We start from the raw sequence: 16,492 nt of genomic DNA, 5'->3' as shown, positions 1-16,492 counted from the left end.
AAAAAAAAAAAAAAACCATTAGTTGAGAGAGCAAAGACTTATGCTTGGTGCATAAAGCCTACATTATTTCGTTCTGCAGAAACACATACATACATACATACATATACCAAAGGCACTTCCCCCAATTTTGGGGGGTAGCCGACATCAACAAGAAACAAAACAAGAAAGGGGACCTCTACTCTCTACGTTCCTCCAGCCTAACCAGGGACTCAGCCGAGTTCAGCTGGTACTGCTAGGGTGCCACACGAGTAAAGATAATGAAAATGGAAATCTTGAAAAGTTGCAAGTACAAAAGGATTAGATTCACAAAAAGACGACAGTTGGAAAACCTCAATACAAATGAGGAAGTGGTGAAAGAATCCGATACCCAGGTGCTAGATAAACTGAGATCAACACTGAAAAATGCATTGAGATCTCAAAGAAAAGGAAGGTTTTGACATGTGGTGAGAAGGGATGAGGTACAGTTGGTTCCAAAAGCATTATAAAAGACATGGAAGTAGAAGGATGAAACTCTAAAGAAAGACCCTAAAAGTGTTCCAAAAGCATTATAAAATACATGGAAGTAGAAGGATGAAACTCTAAAGAAAGGCTCTAAAAGTAACTGAAAAATAAGACAGAGACACATAAAAGAGGGGATCTCTAGTAGAAAGAGCAGAGCACCAGAGAGTGAATGACCCATTTAAATTTTAGCTTAATAAAGGGATATGTAAAAATTAAATTATTTGGTGATGATGATTCCATTAAGCAAAATAAAAAATACAGAGAAAAAAAACCAGATACTTCATTCTAAAATCATATTATTTCCAAAGCCTCAAAAGCCTCACATATAGCGACGTACCTGTTGTCTATTCGCAGAGGGTGCCATTCTTCCTCTACCTCGGCCAGTTACAGCCTGAGGTAGGTTTTGCGACCTTGGTGGTACCCTGTTAACTTGAGATGGATAATACTGAGACGCCTGACTTGGAGGGACCTGTGTTGGTAGAATTTCTAACATTTCGTGTGGTTCATCTGTTTCCTCGACCCCTCTAAAGAACACAGAAATAAGAATGAATGAGTAATTTTTTTATTTCTTATCATAAAAACTTTACATTACATGTTTTAATTTATCTATTTGTGGAATGCCAATTGCCTATAATTGTCATGGGAGTGCCCACTCGTGAACTACCACTGATGAATAATTTAATGTTTAACATCAGCAAGATATTTTTTTCCAAAACAAATCCCATCCAATTTTTTACATAGGAAAGAGAATTTACAATAAATTAAAACACTAACCAATCAGCAAGACCTTTTCTAGTATCTTAAAATAAAAAGTTACATCTACTCAGGAGATCTCTATCTTCTCTATGTAACAAGAGATCTACCACAAAATATTAGCTTGGATCCAAATGAACATACAATATGTATGACTTGGTACTAAAAAAAAAAAAAAAAAATATTTAATACCATTAACATAGGTATTAGATAATTAGCAAAAAATGTGAAGAGTCTAAGACTTTAAATTTCACAAAATGAGACTAGATTAGAGTTAGTAGTCCAAAATTTCCATCTAGAAAAAAAGAAAACTTTTACCGAATTGTTGATCAATACCAGAAAATTAATAATAGAATAGTTCCAGGAAAAAACTTAAAGACAGCCCTATACAACACAATTTGTGGACACATGACACATTTTAAAATTTTGAATTTTTAAACACATTCTAAAAATTTTGAATTTTTAAACACATTCTAAAAATTTTGAATTTTTAAACACATTTTAAAAATTTTGGAATTTTTAAACACATTTTAAAAATTTTGGAATTTTTAAACACATTTTAAAAATTTTGAATTTTTAAACACATTTTAAAAATTTTGAATTTTTACACCAAAACTTATTTTTCATATAGGCCTATTAGGAATTTATTCAAAACCATTGTTCTCCATGAATTTTGGACAACCAAGTCCAGCATAAAATTAAATAAATCATCTAGTGGTTCACTGCTTGTATATGATTACATCGACTACAAGGTAAATTACTCTGCATAAACTACATATCATACATTTAGTAAACCTCCGGTCCATACACGTAAACTTTCTTAGTTCGTCAATCTATCATCATCTCTTCCTTCCCCAGCTTCTTTTGCAATCTCTAGGGACCCATTCTGTAATTCTTTTTATACATCTATTATGATAATCTGTAATTCTCATTTTATGATCTACCCACATTAATTTCTTTTTCTTACATGTTACAATACCTTCTACTTTACTTTTCTCTCTCTCCATGTTGCTGTTTTTCTGTTGCTTACTGTTATTCCCATCTTTATTCTTTCCACAGTTTTTTGGGTTGTAACTAGCTTATGTTCTAAGGGCTTTAGTAAGAATCTAAATTTCTAATGCATGAGTTAATACTGGCAGGACCATCTGATTAATACTTTTCTTTTTAGAAAAAGTGGCATGAATTAAATCTAAAAAATATACGCTAGTAAATCACATAACAATGCACGAATCTCTTATCTGATAAAACACAGTACAGTTCATACTGTTCTGTCCTGAGACAGGTCAGTGGCCAATCTCCAGCCCTCAATTGACATCTCCACTAGGATGAGTTAACTGTAGAACCCCAGAGACCTTTCTCGAACATCTTCGAGCACAATCTTTTTCAACATCCCTTTCACCTTTGCAATAATGCTAGGCCTTTCGGTGATGTTCAAGGGCAGTTACTAACATTATACAGTAGTTCTATAAAATAGGGGAGAGCCGGCTGTCCAGAAAAGGTAGAAAGTACACATCCTGAAGGACACACATTACCTAAGGATCAGCCCCATTCTCTGCCATGTTGCCCAAAGGCATACCAGTAATCTCCCTTCTTGCAGCAGCAGTAGAAGGGGGAAGACTCCAAGAGTCTCCCTCTACCTTTTCTCTGCCTACCTTACTGAACCGGTCAGGTTGAGGGCCTCAAAAGAGTTGTATATGCAAAGGATCCTTTGAAGTGGATGAAAAACAGGTGATCCTGATCAGGTTCTATAGAAAGTCTGATCAGTCTAAAGAAAGTCGGGTCAACCTTCTTCCTTAGCAATCCTGCAGGCATGATGACAACCAAAGGATTGTCCCTAGATGCCCTCAAAGAACCAGGGGCCTTGAAGGAGAATGTGTAGTGAATTTACATTTCCAACGACGCCTGCATGTCACTCCTCAGCAAGTGATGTGGACCACCTCTATACCTACACACCAGTGCTACCTTAGGACCAAATAGTTTTGAGAATCTGGACACTATAGCATCTCTTTCCTTCTAAACCCAGTTGGACCACTGGTTTGCTGCCTGGTATGATGAAAATGATCACTGCCCACCATACAGAAAAAGTCTCCTCTATTTTTCCAAGAGTTTGGAGTTGATAACTTTATTGTCTTCACAAGGTGGCCATAGCAGAAGTCTCAATGATTACCAACTTAGAAACCGAAAAAGGACTTGCCTTCTGATCTGAAAGAGGCACAGGGGCAGGGATAGCATAAATAGCAGTAGCAAGAACAAGGGCGACAGGCTCAAGGGTGAATGGCCCTGAAGCTAATCATAGGGGACAGGTACCGGGATGAAACGCACAGGTTTACCAGCCCCAGACCCTTCCTAATACCCTGCCAACTTTGGCATTTCTACTTCCCCAGATGCAGAAGACTTTTTAGCAGTCTTCTTGATTTAGAGCATACTACATGTGTCACCACTGGGGTCACTGAACACCAGCATGGGGCATGCATCCCCAACCAGACAGGCTACCATGGTAGTCAGGCCAGCAACCAGGTACCCAGCCCCAGAAATTGTAGTGTTATCCCCGGCCCCACCACTGGATTTCGTCCACCTCTCCCATAAGATAGGTGGTGTTGTCAAAGAGCCAAATTCTTGTACCTAGGACTGGCCATACTGGACTTCTTGAACTTCTTGTAAGAAGGTGCAGAATCAGATCAGAAGAGGAGGAGGAGGAGTAGTGAACTCTCTCCTATTTTTGAGCAACTATCAACTATGTAGCTCTCCCAACGGGAATGCTACAAGGGTTGCTCTATCAGTAACCACAAAACATGGAATAGCTGTCACAGGGAAAGCGCTGGGCACTCTCATTGGCACCTGTAACAGATACAGGGCTGAGGTCACTAGTAAAAGCTGGGCCTGATACCATAGACACAGGGTTAAGGGTGACAGGAACATGACTGACAAGTATAGGGGTGGCAGCCTTTTTGACTTTGAGCATTTCCAGTGGCAACCTCCCTGACACTAAGCTGTGGGCATATACCTTGAAACTGCAGATAACGGTCCACTCGATGAGGAGTGCAAGGTGCTGAAGTTTCTACGGCACTGTCATAGGCACTGCCGAAAACTACTGTGCGCGCATTCCTGCTTTGTTCCATTACTAACACAACACCAATAACAACCATTCAAACTAAAAAGTACAAGAAAAATATCAAATAGCCTACGATAGGACACATTACTATGACTGTACTCGTTGCGGCCGAAATCAGAAGTGAAGTCTTTGATAGGAGAAAGGGTGAGGCTACTCGGTCGCTCTCATCACCTGTCGTTAACTACCTTGTTAACCTTTTAAACAACTGTTCCAACTTTGCTAAAGACATCGCTAATTTTAAAGAATGAAAGGTTTGCGCAACTTGTGGAGAGGATTTTCTCAGCCAAAAATTCAAGCAAAACATTAAAAATGTGTTTTGAATATTTGGATATTTCAAATAACTTAAGCCATGTCTTTTCTTTCCTATAAAATATAAATAGTATATACAAACAAACAGCAAATTTGTTCCTAAGAAACTGGAAAAAAAAGTTTATTTCATATTAACTAAAGCATTAGATCCCCAATAATTCAACAAAAGCTAATGACAAAAATATTAATGGCATGCATATCCATATGATATTCCACGAACATAAAAGAATTCTGAAGACTTTTCTTACAGAATAAGCAAGGTACTTACAGTGCACGAGCAAGAACATTTTCTACTGCATTGGTGAGACTCAAGGACTCTGCTGCACCTCCTAAAAGAGTGATGTTGTCCCTAGTTAAGAAGAGTAACCCACGCCTGCACTTGACAGCACCAGACACTAGCACCTTTAAAGCATAATATCACCAAATAAGCATAACTATAGTTTGTCTTTGTCTCGAGTCAAGATATAATGATAAAACTCTAAAAACTCAAGATATCAGCATATAAAGTTTATACAGGGTATTAGCAAATGTGTAATCAGCTAAAAGAAAAAAACCCTAAAAACTCAAGATATCAGCATATAGAATTCATAATAGCAAATGTGTAATCACTTAAAAGGATAAAACTCTAAAAACTCAAGATATCAGCATATAAAGTCTATAATAGTAAATGTGTAATCAGTTAAAAGGATAAAACTCTAAAAACTCAAGATATCAGAATATAAAATTTATAATAGCAAATGTGAAATCCAATTAAACCATTTATCAGAAAGTTGTACAACATAAACTCAGGTTTTCTAACATCAAATCAGTAATTATAAACCTAAACAATACAGTACATTATTACTGTATGTAAAATACACAACTGCAGTAATAATAAATTAGACTAAAAATCACTTTATAGAGGGATCAGGCATCAACCATTTCCTCATTTGTTTCAAGCCTGAGCAAAATAATGGTACAGTGCAGTGCTCATTAGCTTGATAATTTCCCAAACTTCCTTGATAAAACTTAACTTTTAACCCTTTTACCCCCAGGGTATTTTGAAATTTCCAACCCTTAACCCCCAAGGGTTATTTTTTTTTTCAAGCACATTTTGCAGTATATTTTTTCAAATTGCTCTAACAGCCTTAATTTTTGTCATAGAGAGGTCAGGGTGGTCTCATTCTCTTGGAAAATGCCTGAATTTTCTCAAAATATTGACAAAAATATGCAAAAAAAATTTTAAATAGCATACTTTTGCAAGGACGTACCGGTACGTCCATGGGGGTAAAGGGATGAGTTTTGTGAAACGTACCAGTACGTCCTTTGGGAGTAAAAGGGTTAAAATGTTATTTTCCTTAGTAAAATAAATTTTTGAATATACTTACCCGATGATCATGTAGCTGCAACTCTGTTGCTCGACAGAAAAAACCTACGGTCGGGATACGCCAGCGATCGCTATACAGGTGGGGGTGTACAACAACAGCGCCATCTGTCGAGTAGGTACTCAGGTACTTCTTGTCAACAAGAACCAATTTTCTCCTCGGTCCACTGGGTCTCTATGGGGAGGAAGGGAGGGTCCTTAAATTCATGATCATCGGGTAAGTATATTCAAAAATTTATTTTACTAAGGAAAATAACATTTTTCAATATTAATCTTACCCGATGATCATGTAGCTGATTCACACCCAGGGGGGTGGGTGGAGACCAGCATACATGTTAACATAAGAAGCTAAGTATCCCGTATTTCATTTTAGCAGTTATTCAAAATAACAAACATAAAATAAATAAGTACCTGGTAAGGAAGACGACTTGAACAATTACTCTGCCTTTTTAAGTACGTCTTCCTTACTGAGCCTCGCGATCCTCATAGGATGCTGAGCGACTCCTAGGAGCTGAAGTATGAAGGGTTGCAACCCATACTAAAGGTCCTCATCAAAACCTCTAATCTAGGCGCTTCTCAAGAAATGATTTTGACCACCCGCCAAATCAAGTAGGATGCGAAAGGCTTCTTAGCCTTCCGGACAACCCAAAAATATTTCAAGAGAAAGATTAAAAAGGTTCTGGAATTAGGGAATTGTAGTGGTGGAGCCCCCACCACTACTGCACTCGTTGCTACGAATGGTCCCAGAGTGTAGCAGTTCTCGTAAAGAGACTGGACATTCTTAAGATAAAAGACGCGAACACTGATTTGCTTTTCCAATAGGTTGCGTCGAATATACTTTGCAGAGATCTATTTTGTTCAAAGGCCACGGAAGTTGTGACAGCTCTAACTTCGTGTGTCCTTACCTTCAGCCAAGCTTGGTCTTCCTCATTCAGAAGGGAATGAGCTTCTCGTATTAACAGTCTGATAAAATAGGGTAAAGAATTCTCTGACATAGGCAAAGATGGATTCTTAACTGAACACCATAAAGCTTCAGACGGGCCTCTTAAAGGTTTTTAAAATAGAACTTAAGAGCTCTTACAGGACATAATACTCTTTCTAGTTCATTTCCAACCATACGATAAGTTTGGAATATCGAACGATATTGGTCAAGGCCGAGAAGGCAGCTCGTGTTTGGCTAGAAAACCAAGTTGTAGAACATGTAGCCGTTTCGGATGAGAATCCGATGTTCCTGCTGAAGGCATGAATCTCACTGACTCTTTTAGCTGTGGTTAAGCATATCAGGAAAAGAGTCTTAAAGGTGAGATCTTTCAGGGAGGCTGATTGAAGTGGTTCGAACCTGTCTGACATAAGGAATCTTAGAGCCACGTCTAAATTCCAACCAGGTGTAACCAAACGACGCTCCTTCGTGATCTCAAAAGACTTAAGGAGGTCCTGTAGATCTTTATTGCTGGAAAGATCTAAGCCTCTGTGACGGAAGACTGATGCCAACATGCTACTGTAACCCTAGATAGTGGGAGCTGAAAGAGATCGTTCTTTCCTCAGATATAAGAGGAAGTCAGCTATTTGAGTTACAGAGGTACTGGTCGAGGATACGGATACTGACTTGCACCAGTTTCGGAAGATTTCCCACTTCGATTGGTAGACTCTAAGGGTGGATGTTCTCCTTGCTCTAGCAATCGCTCTGGTTGCCTCCTTCGAAAAACCTCTAGTTCTCGAGAGTCTTTAGATAGTCTGAAGGCAGTCAGACGAAGAGCGTGGAGGCCTTGGAGTACCTTCTTTACGCGTGGCAGACGTAGCAGGTCCACCCTTAGGGGAAGTGTTCTGGGAACGTCTACTAGCCATCGAAGTACCTCGGTGAGTTATTCTCTCGCGGGCCAGAGGGAAGCAACTAGCGTCAACTTTGTCCCTTCTTGAGAGGCGAACTTCTGCAGTACCTTGTTGACAATCTAGAACGGAGGGAATGCATATAGATCTAGAGGTGACCAATCTAGAAGAAAGGCATCTATATGAACTACTGCTGGGTCCGGGATAGGTGAGCAAAGTATTGGGAGCCTCTTGGTCATCAAGGTTGCGAAGAGATCTATGGTTGGCTGGCCCCAGGTGGCCCAAAGTCTCTTGCATACATCCTTGTGGAGGGTCCAATATGTTGGAATTATTAGTCCCTTCCTACTGAGACAATCTGCTATGACATTCAAGTTGCCTTGGATGAACCTCGTTACTAGTGAAAAGTCTAGACCTGTTGAACAGGAGAGGAGGTCTCTTGCGAACTCGTACCATATCACAGAGTAGGTCCCTCCTTGCTTGGAGATGTACGTCAAAGCAGGGTGTTGTCCGTGTTCACCTCCACCACTTTGCCTTGAAGGAGAGACCTGAAGCTTTCCCAGGTCAGACGTACTGCCAGTAGCTTCTTGCAGTTGAAATGCATTGTCCTTTGACTCGAGTTCCATAATCCCGAGCATTCCCTACCGCCTAATGTCGCACCCCAGCCTACGTCCGATGCGTCCGAGAAGAGAACGTGGTTGGGAGTCTGAACAGTCAGGGGAAGACCCTTTCAAAGGTTGATAAAGTCCTTTCACCAAGTCAGACCAGACTTTATCTTTCCGGAAACCGGGATCGAGACCGCTTCTAGCGTCTTGTCCTTTTCCAGTGAAAAGCTAGATGATACAGAAGAGGACGGAGGTGTAGTCTTCCAAGTGACACAAATTGAACCACGGATGACAGTGTCCTAACCAGACTCATCCACAGCCTGACAGGGCAGTGTTCCTTCTTCAGCATCTTCTGGATGGATAACAGGGCTGGGGGTTGAACGTCTTGTTCAGCAATGTCCTCATCAGAGGGTTCCTCATCCGAAACTGATGAGGAAACGGCAACGGAGTGGGCAACGTCTGACTCGCTGAATCCGGTCGCCCTGGTGGATGCGTGACGGAGCCGGACACAAGATCATGGTACTGCTGCACAGTCTGTGAACTGTCAACCATGGGGACGCGAGGAAGAACAGTGTCAACCCGAAACTGTCTAGACTGTCTGGGTTGTGCAGTCAACCCCCTACCGGGTTGCTGAGGTTGCCGCACTGCGTCACAACAAGTCACCTCTGCTGGTTGTTGAACGTCTTCCTAGTGACACACTGAACGTCCACAACCACCTCCGAGAGTCGCTTAACGTCAACGTGCGACTGGCAACCCACACTGGGTCGCACCGGTGGAGGAACCACCTCAACTGGCGGACGTGAGTAGGATACCTCAGCGTCAACAGGGCGTACAACCAACCGGTAGGAAGGTTGTTGGCTAGGAGGTTCTTCTCCGTAAAAAATCCTCTATCAAGGACAAAAGCTTGGACTGCATGTCTTGCAACAAAGCCCATTAGGGTCTATGGGAGCAGGTGTGGCAACAGACGGGGTTAGCGACCGAAGCGGAACCATTTACCATCCCTGGAAGCCTTGTTATGCTTAAATTAAAGTCCATAGGAGGCTAAGCAGCTTAAGGCTCCTCTCCAAATGACAGAGTCCTCAAAGGAATATCAGAAGGAGGGAGAACAGCACTTTCTCATCTACAGGAACCATGTCCGAGAAAAGCTAGGTTATCTCAGTGAGGGTCTCACTGGTGCCTAAGCAGCAGACCAGAAGGCAACGTTATGTAACTGCTTGAAAGTCTGTGAACTGTCAAAAACTGAACTGTCAACCACAACAGGTGCGTGAGGACATACAGCACTGGTGCATTAGTAGCAGACCAGAAGGCAACGTCATGTAACTGCTTGACAGTCTGTGAGCTGGCAACAACCAAAGCTGTGTGGGGAAGCCTCAACTCCTGACTGATTAGTCTGCTGCGGGCGAGTGGCGGTAACCACAGTGTGTTGCGGAGGCTGACACACCGTGTCAAAACACGGCAGCTTGTGGTAGCTCACGCACGGCAACGGAGTGCTCCGTGTGTCTGTGGGAGTAAGCATGCGTCTGGCAGAGTAGACTGCGCATGGGTGGAGGAGCTCTCACAACAAGAGTGTGGGAGCAGGCAGCCATGCTGGGCGCACAACCGTGGCAAGTTGTAGGCAAACGGGTGCATCGTCAACCTTCTCCGCAGTCGGAGTGTGGGAGCAGGCAACAACCAAAGCGGAGTGGTGGTGCGTGGTGGGGACTGCCGTGGGTTGCGGAAACTAATGCATCGCGTCAAAACACGGCAGCTTGACTCCACCTTCCCACTGCTGATGCGGTAGCTCACGCATGTTAACGGAGGGAGCCGCATGTCGGCTAACGTTAACATGCGTCTGGCAGGGTCGATTGCGCATCGGAGGTGGAGCTCTCCGCAGCCGGAGTGTGGGAGCAGGCAGCCTCAGCGTGAGCTGGGCGCACAACCGTGGTAGGTTGTAGGCTAACGAGAGCAGTGTAAACCTTCTCCGCACGAAACTCCTGCATAACCGCAGCTAACTGAGACTGCATAGACTGCAGTAAAGACCACTTAGGGTCTACAAAAAAAACGGCAACAAACGGAGCTACTGTCCGTTGTGACTGAGGGTCTAAAACAGCTGGTGCGGCAACAGACGGAGTTACTGCCTGTTGCGGTACCACCTTGCCTCTCTTGGGAGGTGTGCAGTCGTCGGATGACTGCAGCGAGTCCGAACTGACCCAGTGGCTACACCTAGGCCGTTGGACTTGCGCGGAAGGGACCGACTTGCACTTAAAAGCTGCAAGATTTGGTCCATGGTTTCTACGAGAAACCTCTTCCGCAGACGAGGAATAAATGGGCTCTCTCGTCTTTGTGTGGGTGGGGCGATCTCACGTCGGCAACGTGTGTAGATACGCCCGAAACCACGGAGGGAAAAACGTCTGTTCGTCGATCAAGGCCTGTGGAACCCATAAGTCGTACGACATTACTTCTCCCCTGGGCTTGGGAGCTTGTAAGAGGTATCGGACTAGGTGAACAACTGGCACGAACAGACGAACCCTCGGACGCAACACTGTAACACTTTGCGCATATCACTTTATCACTTTTGATTTTCTGTTTGCACTTATTTCACTGAAATCAAACTTTAACTGATTTCTACCTGAAACACGCAATCCTATCCTTCATTAAAAGGTAGTAATTGCGAAAACAGTATTACAATGCAACAGAAAAACATAAATAAAGATAAAGAATTCAGTGGCTGGAAAAGAGACTAAACACTAGATCAAATAAACTACGTTTACAATCTCTCACCGCATAAAGCCTGGGAACAAGAATAAAACTCTAGAAACGTTTTACCTTCTTCCCCTACAGCGACTAGGGAGAAGAGTAAAAAACGAATTCAGTGGCTGGAAAAGAGACTAAACACTAGATCAAATAAACTACGTTTACAATCTCTCACCGCCTAAAGCCTGGGAACAAGAATAAAACTCTAGAAACGTTTTACCTTCTTCCTCTACAGCGACTAGGGAGAAGAGTAAAAAACGAGAACAACGTTACCCGCTTGAACGAAACGTTTATTCTCCTCTTTCTCCCTCCGTCTCTATCTCTCTCTCTCTTCTCTCTTGACTTAGCACCTGAGAGAAGAGCCCAATTATATATCGTTAAAACATGTTATTTGCTAAAAGGAACTGAAAGGTTTCCCAAATAAAAAGTTCCTTTATTTAGAATTTAAACCATTTAAGCTAAGAAAGAATGAACGAAACGCTAGAATCGGTTTACTCTTACTGCAACGTGAAACCGTGAAACACTCTCTCTCTATCGTAACGATAGAGCGCATGTTGAACGTTCTGAACGTCAACAACTGCGGAGACTAAAAACTAAACGTTAGTTCATCTTTGAAAACAGTATGAGACTATCAAAGAAATTCTTTCATAAAACATTAAAATTAAAAAGTATTAAATTCTTAAAAGGTTAAATACGATATGACGGGCTCAATGTTAATTAACTTCGGTTCCAAGTAAGGACCGCCTACTATAGGAAAGGTCGCATATAAACAAACATAAAAATTACTTTTTTATAAGTTTATAATAAATGGAAAGTTAATCGAAGAGGCCTATCAAGGCGGAGAGATATAAAATAAATAGATCTATAACTTGTTAAGCAAAATTACCAAAAACCTAAACACACTTCCGTCTAAGGGAAGGGTCGGCCATTTAAAAGTGAAAGAGAGTCCATACTCTCTTCGTCACCATAATTAAATCTATCGAAAACGAATTCAAGTTTTGAAATGAAGATAAAACCCCTGCATAGCGAAAGCTCAAAACTGGAATAGTGTACTTCACCAAATCGTTGTGAAAACAAATCCAGTAGGGACGGCGTATTTAGTAGGTCCTCCCATTGGCACGACAGAGGAAAAATTGGTTCTTGTTGACAAGAAGTACCTGAGTACCTACTCGACAGATGGCGCTGTAGTTGTACACCTCTACCTGTATAGCGATCGCTGGCGTATCCCGACCGTAGGTTTTTTCTGTCGAGCAACAGAGTTGCAGCTAGATGATCATCGGGTAAGATTAATATTGAAAAATAAAATTATCTATTCTAACACTTCCCAGGAATTCACTATTGTTCCTTAGTTGAAGGAAAACTTTAAACTTCATAGAAAATATACTTTCACTGACAACATGGTAACTGCACCATTAAAGGAGAAAGCCGGGGAATAGATCCAGCTGCTTCAAGTCTATCCTTTTTGGTCAGTATCATAATTAATGAATCAACAGGACAACTAAGTGAAGAGAAAGGGGGCTTTAAACTAAATTTTGGGTAGGTATTCAAATAATTTTATTTTAAAAATGTTTATTCTAATTGGGATCTAAATGGAATTCATTGCTGATTCCCACACTAAAAGTAAGTGTCTCAAGAAAAAAATAGGAGAGGGAAGAAAAATTAGTGGAAAAGATCCAACAATCAAGAGAGCAGCATAACAGAAATCAAGCTAAATACATATCTTTTTCAGGGTTAAGCCAGCAATTGCATTTCTAAGGTATACAAAAATGAAAAAGGAAAGATTAAAACTTTTTGTTCACAAATAGATGAAAAACACTACAGAATACTGATTGGTATACAATAAGTAGAATAAAATCCTTACATTCTGTAAGGTAACATTAGAATACAGGAAAGGGGCACATACCTTGCTGCCTGGTTTGATGTTTACATTAAGATGTGGAATAAAGCTGTACTCCATTCCTTGAATAACAGATGTTCCATCGGTCATCTGCATTAAAAGCATCCGTGATGGTTTTGGCTCCCATAACGGCTGTAACAATAGAAACATCTTTAAACAAATGTTATGCTTTATGCATATAAATCATTACTTAAGTAAAACTAACATACAACTTGGAAAGATTGATTGCATCTCTGACTAAACAAGAACGAAAACTGAACAGCCTTTATGAAATCTCTAAAACAGGGAAATCTCTCACCCATCCAAATACACGTACAAGGATACCTCGGAAATTCAACACAATTCATTTCAAAACCATGTTCAAATGCAGAATAAATTTTCCCCATAAGAATGAATGATCCATGGAATAAATCACCAATGTCATGTTCAGCGGTAAGGTTTCTACCTACACCCCCTCATAACAGAGGTTGATTGTGTGGCCTCCAGCATTGTCCATTTGGAGAAGCATTTAAAATCTAATAAAAGTCTTTTTCAGCAAGATATAGATTGACTTCAGGGATGAAGCACTGATGAAACCAATCCAATGCCAGCAGTTTCGTTATCCATGCCATTTGGTTGTGCATCCAATGTACTGGTAGCAGGGTCTTATTTTTACTTTTGAGGGCCCTTGGCTTTTATCTTAAAGCCAGCAGCACTTACACACATTATAAGTGTGAAGCAATCTTTGAAGGCCTTGAATCCAGGGGTTCTAGCATCCTTCTTCATAATGAAAGTTCACGATGGCATACGTTTCCAAAGAGCTGTCTCATCATATTGAAAACTTGTTCATGCTAATAACCCCCTTCATTGATGATGGTCTGGAGCATCTCGGTTACGGACTAATCTGATGCCGGTTTGTCAGCAAAAGCAACTTCTCCAAGCAGACATACTTTCTAGGTTGAGCCTTCTTTAAAATTTATCAAACCAGCCCTTAATGGTATTATCATTATTACTAGCCAAGCTACAACCCTAGTTGGAAAAGCAAGATGCTATAAGCCCAAGGGCTCCATTAGGGAAAAATAGCCTAGTGAGGAAAGGAAATAAGGAAATAAATAAATGATGAGAACAAATTAACAATGAATCAGTCTAAAAACAGTAACAACGTCAAAACAGATATGTCATATATAAGCTATAAAAAGACTTATGTCAGCCTGTTCAACATAAAAACATTTGCTGCAAGTTTGAACTTTTGAAGTTCTACTGATTCAACTACACAATTAGGAAGGTCATTCCACAACTTGGTCACAGCTGGAATAAAACTTCTAGAATACTGTGTAGTATTGAGCCTCATAATGGAGAAGGCCTGGCTATTAGAATTAACCGCCTGCCTAGTATTACGAACAGGATGGAATTGTCCAGGAAGATCTGAATGTAAAGGATGGTCAGAGTTATGAAAAATCTTATGCAACATGCATAATGTACTAATTGAACGACAGTGCCAAATATTAATATCTAGATCAGAAATAAGAAATTTAACAGACCGTACGTTTCTGTCCAACAAATTAAGATGAGAATCAGCAGCTGAAGACCAGACAGGAGAACAATACTCAAAACAAGGTAGAATGAAATAATTAAAACACTTCTTCAGAATAGATTGATCACCAAAAATCTTGAAAGATTTGGTTGGTTTAGTGAGATGCCATTGATGGTCCTGGTATTGCGGTGGTCATCACCAACAACTTTATACTTGCTGTAGATTTGCCTGGGCTACTTTAGTAATGTATGGTGTCGTTAGTCACTGTAATGTTCTTCCTACGATGGCCTTATTGCGAGAAATCACCACTTTTTTCACTATCTTGTTAAAATTGATATTTACCAATGTCCTTATGTTCTTTTTGTCCTTGATACAATGAATAGTAAATTTTAGATTCACTGATGCCGTAATGATAGCCGACGTCTCCATAGTTTATTTTCTTAAGCATGCTGAGGAGTTTCATCTTCTCGGCTATAGTAAGCATCTTCCACCGATGCTTGGGCTCACTGCCAAAAGCTTTAGAAGGTACAGAACATTTGGCTGGCATCATAGGGCTTGAAAGAACAGAAAACTTTTGGCAAAAACTATATTTTAATTATAAAATAAAATTTTGAATATACTTACCCGGTGAATATATAATAGCTGCTACTCAGCGGCTCGACAAAAAACACACTCAAAAACTCGCGAGCGATCGCTATGAAGGTTGCGGGTGTGACCACCAGCGCCAACTATCGGCCAGATACCACTCTTGCATGTAAACAAACCCTTCAATTCTTCTCGTCCCGCTGCGTCTCTATTGGGGAGGAAGGGAGGGCCTTTAATTTATATATTCACCGGGTAAGTATATTCAAAAATTTATTTTATAATTAAAATATCATTTTTAAATATTTAACTTAGCCGGTGAATATATAATAGCTGATTCACACCCAAGGCGGTGGGTAGAGACCAGAGTTAATTAAGTTTACAGCGTATAAGCTAAGAGTTTTTGACAGTTATCAATATAACAAAACCAAAATATATAGGTACCTGGTAAGGAAGTTGACTTAGACGATTACTCTGCCTTGTAAGTCTGTCTTCCTCACGAAGCCCAGCGATCCTCTTAGGATGCTGAAAGACTCCCAGGAGCTGAAGTATAAAGGGTTGCAACCCATACTAACAGGACCACATCAAACCCCTAATCTGGGCGCTCTCAAGAAATGACTTTGACCACCCGCCAAATCAACAAGGATGCGAAAGGCTTCTTAGCCTTCCGTACATCCCAAAAAACAATACTGTATTAAAAAACATTTCAAGAGACAGATTAAAAAGGATATTGGAATTAGGGTAATGTAGTGGTAGAACCCTCACCCACTACTGCACTCGCTGCAACGAATGGACCCAGTGTGTAGCAGTCCTCGTAAAGAGTCTGGACATCTTTTAAGTAAAATGACGCGAACACTGACTTGCTTCTCCAAAAAGTCGCGTCCATAATACTTTGCAGAGATTTATTTTGCTTGAAGGCCACGGAGGTTGTTATAGCTCTAACTTCGTGCGTCTTAACCTTAAGCAAACATCGGTCTTTCTCATTCAAGTGAGAATGAGCTTCTCGTATTAAAGAATCTGATAAAATATGACAAAGCATTCTTTGACATAGGCAATGATGGCTTCTTAACTGAGCACCATAATGCCTCAGATTTACCTCGTAATGACTTAGTACGAGCTAAATAGAACTTAAGAGCTCTAACAGGACATAATACTCTTTCCAGTTCGTTGCCTACGATCTCTGATAAGCAAGGAATATCAAAAGATTTAGGCCAAGGACGAGAAGGCAGTTCATTTTTTGGCCAGGAAACCAAGTTGAAGTGAACAAATGGCTTTTTCTGTAGAAAAAACCGATGTTCTT

At 40.8% G+C, this 16,492-nt stretch overlaps 1 protein-coding gene across 3 annotated transcripts in view; it reads right to left on the bottom strand.

Annotated features, from left to right (window-relative positions):
- The window catches only part of LOC137643848 (recQ-mediated genome instability protein 1-like), a 301,889-nt gene that overhangs the window by 31,278 nt on the left and 254,119 nt on the right, over positions 1-16,492 (bottom strand). For all 3 annotated transcript variants that reach the window (XM_068376572.1, XM_068376574.1, XM_068376571.1), the window contains exons 4-6: positions 13,104-13,229; positions 4,944-5,077; positions 839-1,025 (exon numbers count right to left, since the gene is read on the bottom strand). In XM_068376572.1, the coding sequence (XP_068232673.1) occupies positions 839-1,025; positions 4,944-5,077; positions 13,104-13,229 (447 nt within the window). The remainder of the gene's footprint in view (positions 1-838; positions 1,026-4,943; positions 5,078-13,103; positions 13,230-16,492) is intronic.

Source organism: Palaemon carinicauda, chromosome 7 (assembly GCF_036898095.1).
Source record: "Palaemon carinicauda isolate YSFRI2023 chromosome 7, ASM3689809v2, whole genome shotgun sequence".
Lineage (NCBI taxonomy): Eukaryota > Metazoa > Arthropoda > Malacostraca > Decapoda > Palaemonidae > Palaemon > Palaemon carinicauda.
Note: the sequence above shows the minus strand (reverse complement) of the source record. Positions and strands in the feature narration are given on the sequence as shown.